At 44.1% G+C, this 11411-nt stretch overlaps 1 protein-coding gene across 1 annotated transcript in view; it reads right to left on the minus strand.

Annotated features, from left to right (window-relative positions):
- nrg3a (neuregulin 3a) overlaps positions 1–11027 on the minus strand; it is a 178264-nt gene extending 167237 nt beyond the window's left edge. Inside the window, exon 1 of the mRNA XM_089012446.1 lies at positions 9565–11027. Within this exon, the coding sequence (XP_088868572.1) occupies positions 9565–10258 (694 nt within the window). The 5' untranslated portion in view covers positions 10259–11027. The remainder of the gene's footprint in view (positions 1–9564) is intronic.
- Between the last annotated feature and the right edge of the window lie 384 nt (positions 11028–11411).

Here is an 11411-nt window from a genome sequence, read left to right on the forward strand (position 1 = left end):
AATTTGGGTTTGCTTTTGCGGACCGAATAAAATGATGGGGTGGGCCAGATTTGGCCCCCGGGCCTCGACTTGAACACCAGTGTTGTAATGTCTTAAAAATTCAAGCGACGCGGATGATCCAGCCTTGCTACAATGAGTATTTCTTCATTTTAAGTGACAGCACGACTCTCCGGTGTGACATTTTTCACTGCGAGACTAATAAAGGCAAATCCAATCCAATCCAATCCAATCCAATCCAATTTTTGAAGTCACGCGGCCGCCACAAAAGGTGAGCATGCTCTCATTTTAAACTCCATTTCCAATATTTGTCCTACCCGAGCATAAAAAAACAAACATGGTGTTTAATGGTGACTTTTTCAAATAAAGACCAGCGCCCTAACGCGCCTTTGTTGCTGCGCTTGGGCCGCGGAAAAACCAGCCGCCCTCCCACAGAGACGCTGGTGACCATCTTTGAAGCTAAAAATAGCAATGGGGAGCTAAAGCGAGAGAGCGAGAGAGCGAGAGAGTGAGAGAGCGAGAGAGCGAGTCGTCGCCGCCATCACACGGCTCACCGAAAGGCTCCCGCTGGGATTCATCGATGGGCGAGCGGGGTGCCACACCCAAAGAATGGCGGTGAGGGCGCCGACGGTCCAGTTCGGCTCCTACGGAAGGCCCCGGAAGGTTTTTTTTTTGCTTCCATGATCGATTTTTTTTAATGGGCTGTGACGACGATTTCTGCTGGCGGCAAACATTTCTTCCTCTTTGGAATGATCTAGAACATTCCTCTTCTAAATGGAATGACACTTTTCATGACAATTGACAGCCCAGAGGATTGAGTTTCATTTGATTGACAGAAAGGAGCAAAAGACAATTGACATTTTTAATTAATTGGGTAGAAAACAATGGAAGAAAGGATCTTTTTTTGTCCCTTGATCAGCAGGCGTTTTAGGCACTCTGATGTCACCAAAAATCTCTCAAAGCTGACAAACATTTCTTGACCAAAAAAATGCTGGACATCTCCCTGCCTGAGACTATTTTTGAACCTCACAGGCCACCATACCGCAACTCATAATAATGGTGTCGTCTAAGCAGTTGAATCAAATTATGACCACTGACGATGAATTCAAATAACCTTTATACTGTGTGTATATATATATATTTGGAAATATACATCCATCGATGAGAAGGTTTCTTCAGCCGTCATCTGTACTTTGTGAAGGTTTCGGACCTTTCGCCTCCTATCCGAGAGGCTTCGTCAGCGAACTAAAGTCTTACTGGTCGTATCGGCCCTATTTATACATCCCGAATGTCCAGACATGGCGGCGCCGGGCACTGCTATGATAGGTCCCTCCTCTCAGGTTGGGGGGAGCAGAGGACCACTCCCTGCAGCCCTGGCCTGATTGCCCCACTGGCCAGTCGCTAGTCAGGAATGTAGGAACAATCGGCGGGGCTGCAGGGAGTGGTCCTCTGCTCCCCCCAACCTGAGAGTAGGGACCTATCATAGCAGTGTCCGGCGCCGCCATGTCTGGACATTAGGGATATATATATAGACACCTTCAAAAAAGTACAGATGACGGCTGAAGAAACCTTTTCATCGATGGACCACTCCTGTACCACTGAGAGCTTACACAGACGAAATATACATATGGTATTTATGTATTATATTTGCAAAACTTTCAGATATTTATGTATTCTATTTGTTCTTTTTTATATATTTATACATTTGGAAAACATCCATATATTTATATAATATATTTGGAAAACATTTATCTATTTATGTATTATATTGATACAAGTTTTCTAAATATGTATTATATTAGAATTTTTAAAATATATTTATATATGTGGAATATGTTCATATATGTATATATTATTTTGAAAACATATTTATATATTATATTTGGAAACTCTATTTTTAGATTATACTTGGAAAACCTTTAGCTATTTATATATTTGGAAAACGTTGATATTATATATATATATATATATATATATATATATATACATACATACATACATATATATATATATATATATATATATATATATATATATATATATATATATATATGTATGTATGTATATATATATATATATATATATATATATATATATATATATATATATATATATATATATATATATATATATATATATACATACATATATACATATATATATACATATATATATATATATATATATATATATATATATATATATTTGACTTTTTAATATTTTTATACATTTGGAAAACTGATATATTTAAATATTATATTTGGAAAACATTTAGCTATTTATATATTTGATTTGGAAAACTGATATATTTATGTATTAGATTTTTTATGTATTTCTATATTTAGATGTTTTATATATTTATATATTTATATTTTATGTTTGGAAAACTCATATTTCTGTATTATATTTGATGTTTTTGAAAATATTTATGTATTTGGAAATTGGTCATATATTTATAAATTATATTTGGAACATGATTGTATATTTATGTATTATATTTGGAAAAGGTCAATATTTATATATTATATTTGGAATTTTTTTTAACCTATTTTTATATTTGTCAGTGTAAACTCTCAGTGGTACGGGAGTGGTCCATCGATGAAAAGGTTTCTTCAGCCATTTCGCTTCTTATCCAAGAAACTTTGTCAGCAAACTAAAGTCTTACTGGTAGTTTTGGCCCACATATATATATATATATATATATATATATATATATATATATATATATATATATATATATATATATATATATATATATATATATATATATATATATATATATATCTCCTTAATGTCCAGACATGGCGGTGCCGGACTCTGCTATGATAGGTCCCTGCTCTCGACGAAGTTTCTTGGATAAGAAGCCAAACGTCAAAGCAAAACCTTCAAAAAAGTACAGATGACGGCTGAAGAAACTATTTTTATATTATATTTGGAAAACTTGTATGGATTGAAAGTGCGCCTTATCTAGTGTCAAGGGTGCGCCTTATACACCGGAAGATTCTGCACTTCCAAAGTTTTGTAGATTAAACTATATTTAGACAACATTGCAGCACACAGTTTGCGCCATCTTTTTAAATGTATTTGAATATCCGCAATGCAGCGTTCTCAACCTCCAACAACAACAACAACAACAACAACATAAAATGACATCACAAAACTCCCAAATGCCCGCAGCCGACGTTACAAGCTGACTGGAAAATATTGGCACGGAGGAGAAGAACGTTTTGTTCCTTGCCGCTACGTTTGTGTGTCTCAATGAAAACGCTGCGTCAGCATTATTGCTCTGAGGGCTAATCACTTTGTTTGCCGCCGGGACGAATCCTTAACCAATTCGGCACAACCTTTGAGGTTCGAGTGGCCTTGATGCCATTGCTAACGTGTTTGCATGCTATCAAAAGCAGAGAAGGCACACTATCTATTTGTTATCTATTAGCTATCTATTAGCGATCTATTTGCTATCTGGCTGGCTGTCTGTTAGTTATATAGCTAGCTGGCTATTTATAGGCTATCTATTAGCTAGCCAACTTTCAATCTATTTGAGTTATTCCTGGTTGAGTGAACGCTGGCGCGTGTGGCTGCCGCTGCTTACTCACACAAAAACTTATCTTGTGACTGAAAAGTGACCTTGAGAATTTTGAAAGGGTCCAAAAACTGCTATATCGACGCCATTTTGTGTGTGGCATGGAATAGCTATGCTAATGTTAGCACACACATATATACATATACATTGACATCGGAATGTCATTCGGTCTGGAGAAATGTCGTCGGATGGTATCTAAGAGGGGCAAGGTCCACACTGAAGGGGTCTCACTCCCGAAAACTCCTCACCATGCACGGAGGGTTCCATCCCAAGTCCAGCACCCTGAGACTGTACACAAGCCGTAAGGAAGGAGGCCGGGGACTAGTGAGTGTGAGAGCCACTGTCCAGGATGAAACATCCAAGCTCCATGAATACATCAAAGAGAAGGCTCCAACGGATGATGTACTCAGAGAATGTCTCAGACAATGGGGAACAGAGGATGAGGTGCTGGAAGAGGGACAATCATGGGAGGAAAAGCCCCTACATGGGATGTACCACCGAACCATAGCAGAAGTGGCTGATCTCAAGAAGTCCTATCAGTGGCTAGAGAGGGCTGGCCTAAAGGACAGCACAGAGGCACTCATCCATGACGTACGCGTCCTGTGATTGGATACTCACTTTACCTCAACCAAGCTACAACAGATCAGACCCGGAAACTTTAGCAGAACAACCAAGTACATCTACTCGCTTTTTGAACCCACAATGGCTGAAGGAGAGAGAGGACAACTCGCTGTCGCATGTAGGTAAGCCTATTCTCAAGAATGAAAAAGATTTGTTTACTTTTATTTTCAACAAATAGTTCGTTTTGTGAACGTCTTGTTGTTTTTCTTATATTAAACTGACATTTTGTCATTTAGCGTAAAATCTTGTTAAAGATTGCCTATTCTTGGTGGACTTGATAAAACTTTGTGGACAAATGATTTTAAATTTCCTTTTATTTTGAAGTGTTTGCAGTATCACGTATAGTGACAAGTTGTAATTGCTGATGCAGATTTATTGATGTGTAATTGCTCCGGTACTGGCCCAGTACTGCATGCGTGTACTTTTGTAAATGAGATCTCCAGCCGTTGTGTCATAAATTATGGGATTACGAGGGATATTTGTTCAAGTCGGACTAAGCAGGATTTATATATATATATATATATATATATATATATATATATTAAAGTCTCGTTATATCGATATTCTCGGGAGTCGGAAAAGATATCGCTCGAACCGGACTATCGATATATCTGATCCTGCGGCATGTAAATTTTCGCCTTGCGTTCATAGAAATAGTATCGTAATAAGCAGTACTATCGATATAACCCATATCCATATAACCAGACTTTACTGTATATATAACTATATATATGAAATGTGGACAAAAAAGAATCTAAAATAGGACCTGGTCATGATGCTTTTAAATTAGCATCTAATAAAGGCAAATCCAATCCAATCCAATCCAATCTCGCAACTCATGGAGCTCACGTCCCTCGACTAAACGGTTCAAGTGAGGAGATGGAAAGCTGCCAAGCAATCAAGGAAGGTCCACGAAGGGGGGTGGGGGCGAGGGGGTATGGAAACGCAGATGATCTGAGCGTCTTGTCTTTGCGCTTGCAAGGCATTCTGGGACAATTTGTCAGAGGGCCGCGTTGAATAATTCAACCTCCTCTCTGGATATTGACCATGTTTCTCTTCCTCCTGGTTAATATTTCATCGCCGCCCCCCAACCGCCTCCCCCACCGAGAGACATTTCAGGGTCATGAATCAAAGTGAAATACAGCGTCATGTCTTCTTCCCATACGTTAGCTTAGCATATGACACAGAGGACAGAAGAAGCCACTGCAATACAGTCAAGAAATGCTTCCAAGATGTTCCCCTTTTAGCAGGACCAGTCGTCATCCATGCGAGTACACGGGTGTTCAAGTCAAGGCCCGGGGGTCAAATATGGCCCGCCAAAGAGAATCAAACTTCATCAAGTTGCCAAAGTCTGCCACCTTGGCGTCCGTCCGGCCGTCTACGCGGGGCGAGCGGAGCTCCAGATGGCGGCTTGGTCGAAAGCAGCCAGCCGAGCCGACGCGGACATCGCGCAGCGCCGCATGCATTCATTCATTGCTCTTTAATGGTCATTGATGCGAAAATGATGGCCAATCAAAGCGGCATGTGGGTGGCGACGGAAGTTAGCGGCCTAGCCAGAGAGCGTTTTCAAAGCCCAACTTTTCTTGCCAGTGCGGAGGAGGAGGGACATTTTCCCAAGGAGATCGAGCAAGCCACCTTCATGGTTTTCACGGGCACTCACCAAAAGTGGCACAAGCCACCACCTCCTTCGTGATTTATTAATAATTGAAAGGATGTTGATGAATGGCTCCCGTTTCTCCTCTCGCTAATAAAAATGATATCATTTGTTCGCTTCTTTCTAATTATCTCGGAGGGGGAAGGCGGGGTGCAAAATATATCCTGCGGCGGAATCTCTGGAATTTTTTCATTATCGGCCCCACAAAAGAAGGCAAAAGCCCCTTGCCGACATTTTTTAAATGACACCTTTTTGTGCAAGAATTTTTCCATTTAGCGTCCGGTGTCGTGTCAGCTAATTAGTACAGTTTTTTTCTAATTAGTTGTACAGTTTTTTCATTAAAAAGAGCTTATCCTTGAGCTGGATGGAAATGTGCAAGCATATACGCTAGCCCGATGCTAGCTAGGCTAACCTGCAAAACAACGCAAACTCATTCGAAAACACCTAAGATCAAATAGAACCACCCAAATAAATGAAACGTGCTAACTGGGTGATCGTCGACAACGTACAGGTTACATCCGACCTACGACCGAGTTCCGTTCCGACCAAATGGTCGTCGGTCGAAATGGCTGCAAGTTGAAATCCATTCAAAATGTTGAATAGAGACCCCCCCCCCACTCCATCACCCCCTGCGGTTCCATCACACGGTCGATTGCTGTGCGAGAGTGAGAGTTGGTGTACGCGTTGCGGTGGCAGGCATAGAAATAAAATGTTAAAAATAGGGTCAGGAGGTCTTAAGTTGAGCCGGTCGTAAGTCGGATGTTACCTGTAATTAGGACAAAGTTGTAAGGCGCGCCTTGGAATTCTTATCGTAGACGCGAATCAAGCTACGTTTTACCCACATGCGCGAAGAAGAAATAGCAAGTAGTTATGCTCATCATGCTTCTCATCGTCAAGTGCGACGATAACTAAATCCACACAGTCGTCATCAAGTATCAAGTGAATCAATGATGACCTCTTCATCTCGTCTCAGTAACTTGATTGATGTCTAATGCAGACGCTGCCCCAAAAATTGCTCTCTTTGCGTCAACAACAACAAAACGGGATGTACCAATGAGAGAAATACAGGATTGGCTACTTGAACACAAACGGTGATTCAACACATGTCGACAGACATACTCACAGGCATTTATTCTACGATGAAGCGGTTTACCGAGTTATTGTTAGCTAGCAAGTACGAGTCCCTCGTTTTAATTGATTTGTTTACACTTTTTTACAATTATTTTTTTTACACTAAGACAAAGGCGGAAGTATATGCCGAAACATGTCAGGTAATTGAACACCTAAAAAAACACTGCCTGTAAGAAAAAGATCGTTTTAAAATTAGATGTCAAATAGACAGGATGAACTTAATCCCACGAGTCCCTCGTTTTGTTTTACAAATGCTAACTTGAACACAAACGGCAAAGCGAACCTTGTAGACAGACATCATACTCACAAAAATGTATTCTACGATGAATCAGTTGACCGAGTTATTGTTAGCTAGCAAATAAGAGTCCCTCATTTTTTTTACAAATGGCTAATTGAACACAAACGGTCGTGCAACACATGCAGACAGACATCATACTCACAAAAATGTATTCTACGATGAATCAGTTTACAGTTATTGTTAGCTAGCTAGTATGAATCCCTCGTTTGTTTTTACGAATGGCTACTTGAACACAAACTGCGAAGCAACACATGTAGACAGGTGTCATAATAATGAATTCGCTTCCCAAAGTATTGTTAGCTAGCAAGTACAAATGCCTTGTTTTGTTTTACGAGTGGCTAATTGAACACAAACGGTGAAGCAACACATGTAGACAGGCGTCACACTGATGTATTAGCTTCCCAAATTACGAGTCATCGTTTAGCTTTCTGTAAATTCCTAATGACGACAACCAAATGCGACATTCCTTGATCTGCTACCTCAGAGCGTCCAATCAGGGGGCGATGAAAGCAGGGAGACATTTATCACGCGGGATGAATTGTTTGTGGCATCAGCCCCGTCATCGATCGCCGGAGCGATGCCGATCAATAGCAAGTGTACATAACAAGATTTCAGACCAAACCGGATGAGGAGGAAGCGGCGCCCGTCATTTATGAAAAACATCTTTCTTCTCAATGACGCCTTTGATGATGAGAACTGATTTGAATACGCAACAAATGATCACCTTTATACATTCCCGGAGCTTAATCAATAAATGCGCATCCGCTTTTGCAACAACAAAAAGCCTCATGACGCTTGCAGTTCCGCAAGTGGCCTGTTGGCGGACTCAAGTAATGACAATAATAATAATAATAATAATAATACATTTCACTTATCAGCGGCTTTCAAAACTCTCAAGGTCAATTTACAGTCACAGGATCAGTTTTTCTGCAGGTGAGCAGCGGCCGCCACACGCACCAGCGTTCACTCAACCCGCAAATAACTGAAATAGATAGAAAGCTAGCTAGATAGCCAATCGATACCTAGCTAGATAGCTAGCCAGTTACATAGCTAATAGATAGCGACCTAAATAGCTAGCAAGCCAGATAGCTAATAGATAGCAAATAGCCAGCAAATGATAATAATACATTTCACTGATCAGCGCCTTTCAAAACTCTCAAGGTCATTTCGTTAAGAGACGATCAACAATGCAGACGCCAGCGTGGGCGCAATCAAATTATTCGGAGCAATAAAGCACATCAAAAGCGGGTTTTTTTGAGTGTGGGAGGGGTCCCGGCATACTTTCAAGACTCAAGTCCGGGCTTGATTTTCTAAAACTCCAGTGAAAATCAAAGCACAGTTCCCAAATTCTTCCCAGTCCAAAATGGCCGCAGACTATTTTGCCGATTGGGTTTCCCAAGCGCTCATTTGTTAGCACGTCATGCTAAGCCTCCAGCGCCCAGTGTAAACATCCAAACAAGATTGGGGCGGGGGGCTTCAGGTGGCCTGGAGGCGATTGTCAATGTTATCGATCGCAACCGGACCAGGTCCGCGCCTTGAATGTCCCAAAGCGAGACGAGAAGAAGAAGAAGAAAAATGGCCACTCGCCATCCGTCAGATCAACGAGCAAAGCTGGACACGACTCAAGTTGATGGAGGGAAGCAAAGGCCCCGAGGGGGGTTGGAGGGCTCACGGGATAGACGATGCCGCCTCCTCAACGTGGGTCTCGTTCAACCCATCGCTCATGAACTCGGTCTTCAGAGAGACATGAAAGACCTGAGAGCACAAGACTAACTCAGCAACTTCTTTCCTGCCAAGGTCCTGGAAAATCACAGGAAGTCACCTGAGAAGTTCATTTAGCCTTAAATTTCAAAATAAAAGTGAAATCCCTCAATGTGTCAGGACCTCCAACTTTTTGGAATGACAGCGCAACTGGGTCGCTAATTTATCTGAGGAGGACAACCAGGATGTTTAATGAAGGGGGATGGGCAGGACTGTAAATTCAGGGAGGGGCTGCGGGGGTCATTCGTTATGGCACTAGACTAATCACCATGACGATGCCATGAAGATTCTGCGGGTTACAGACAACATCCCCCCGACAATTCTGTGGCTTACAGACAATATCGCCCCGACAATTCAGTGGGTTAGACAATGCGAGGAAGGCACCTGGGGGCTGAGGTGACAACCAAGATGTTTCATGACAGGGGCTGAGCAGAACTGTGCACTCAGGGGTGCTAGACTATGCCAAGATGGCAACCAGGAAGTTCCCAGAGAAACTGTGGCGTAACCAGCTGGACTTACGCGTTTTGTGGCGTCCACGCTGGTGGGGGGCGGCGGCGGTGGTGGAGGTGACCCCCGCGGTGGTATGTTCCGAAGTCCAGATCTGCGTGGAGTCGTGGAGAACGGTAGGATTGGACGGAGACGGCGTGGAAGTTCTGGGATTGGTCCGAGGAGGCGCGGTAAATCCCACTTCGACACGTCCGTTGCGATCGGCGTGTTTCCGGGGAGTGGCCAGGGTCCCCGAGGCCCCGCCCGGTCTGGGGTTTGCCGTGGTGGTCACGGTAGATCGAGTTCTACCTCTCCCAGTAGTGAAGGTTTTCGGCCTGTGGTCCGGTGTTGGGGTGGCGGTGGCAGTCGCGGCGGCGGTGGTCTCGGGTCCTTTGGGAATCCCGCTCGGCTTGGAGAGGAAAATGGGATCCTGACCCATCCGGTTGGCATCCACCAGATCCGTCGGGACGTAATCCCGCACGGTGCCCACCACAATCCACTTGAGGAGCATCAGGCTCAAAGCCAACCCGATGAATCCGATCAGGAGCGGAACCATGCAGAGCCAGGTCTGCTGACGGGGCCAAAGGGGGCACCCCAAAGGGCCCCGATCCCGGATCGGGCCCTCGCGTCGGACCGCCGAGGTCCCCGTCGGCTCAGGTTCCTCCAGGATCACCGAGGTGGCCCCGGAACACTCGCTCATCCTTCCCGCCCCTTCTTTACGGCTCATTGGGGCTTAATCCTGCGCTCGGCATGTGAGGCAAACGTTCCGGACCGGATGCGCCGGTAATCCGCACGCGGGGAAGCGAACGCGCATGGGGGGGTCGGCGCCGACAATCGCTTCCGATTTCCGACCGAGTCCCAACTTGAGAGCGGACGGGAAAGAAAGCAGGGTGGGAAGATTCCGTATCCGCGCCGGAGATTGCGGCAAAAAATAATCATATATCCCAAATCCAGTTCCTACTTAGCATGCACAAGAACGCCTCACCACGTCCCGGCGTGTGCGCGCAGGAAAATATCAAATTCCCATGCAGATGCCAGATGATCCGGCAATTTCAGGTCCCCCCTCCCTCGCCCCGCATCCAAATTCTCTTTCCCGACAGACTCGGAAAATGTGAGAATTCCCGCTTGGCTGTTATTTCTTCTTCTTCTTTGAAGCCTCTTGATTCCGTCGCTCATCCCCATGCACAAAAGCAACAATTCAGAGTGCAGAAGCAGAACGGAAAGGGGGGAGGCGGAGGGTGGAGGGGGGGGGGGTGTTGTCACGCGGCGCTATCACAGAGTGGGATTATTCTGCTCAAGCAACGCATGATTCCGTTTCCTTTCCGCAAGCGGCTTTGGGATGGCATTTCCCTCCCTGGTGGGAGCATACCCAAACGGACCAAATTTCCACCCCCAAAAAAAGAACAATAATAATCCAGTCTGGAGATTCCCCAAAATGGATCCGTCATCCGGTCCGATGGCCGAGATGCGGGCGAGCAGACACGCGGTTGCCGCCTGAAGAGGCAGCGGACGAGTGAGAAGAGGGAGGACGCAAGGAGGGAGAGAGGGAGGAAGTGGGTGAGTGAGCGAGCGAGAGAGAGAGAGAGAAGAGGGTGGGGGGGGGGGTTGCACCTGCTGGATGGAACTTGGAAATATGCCCGCCCCCGTCAGCAGAAGGAAGAAGAAAACGAGCAGAGAAACGCAACGTGGATTAAAATAATACACAATAGAGAACCGAGGGGAAGGGGGGATAATTGTGAGGTCGGCACGGGGCGGGCGAGAGGGCCATTTTAGCATTTCAAATGAAAGCCACTTAAATGCGACTTGTTAACTGGCGACAATAAAAAAGAACACCCTTGGTAACACCGAGTCATTTGATACCCGACGGCTAAAATTTAGCC

The sequence above is a fragment of the Hippocampus bargibanti genome, linkage group LG13, assembly GCF_051943395.1.
Source record: "Hippocampus bargibanti isolate YZ-2025 linkage group LG13, ASM5194339v1, whole genome shotgun sequence".
NCBI classification, from domain to species: domain Eukaryota; kingdom Metazoa; phylum Chordata; class Actinopteri; order Syngnathiformes; family Syngnathidae; genus Hippocampus; species Hippocampus bargibanti.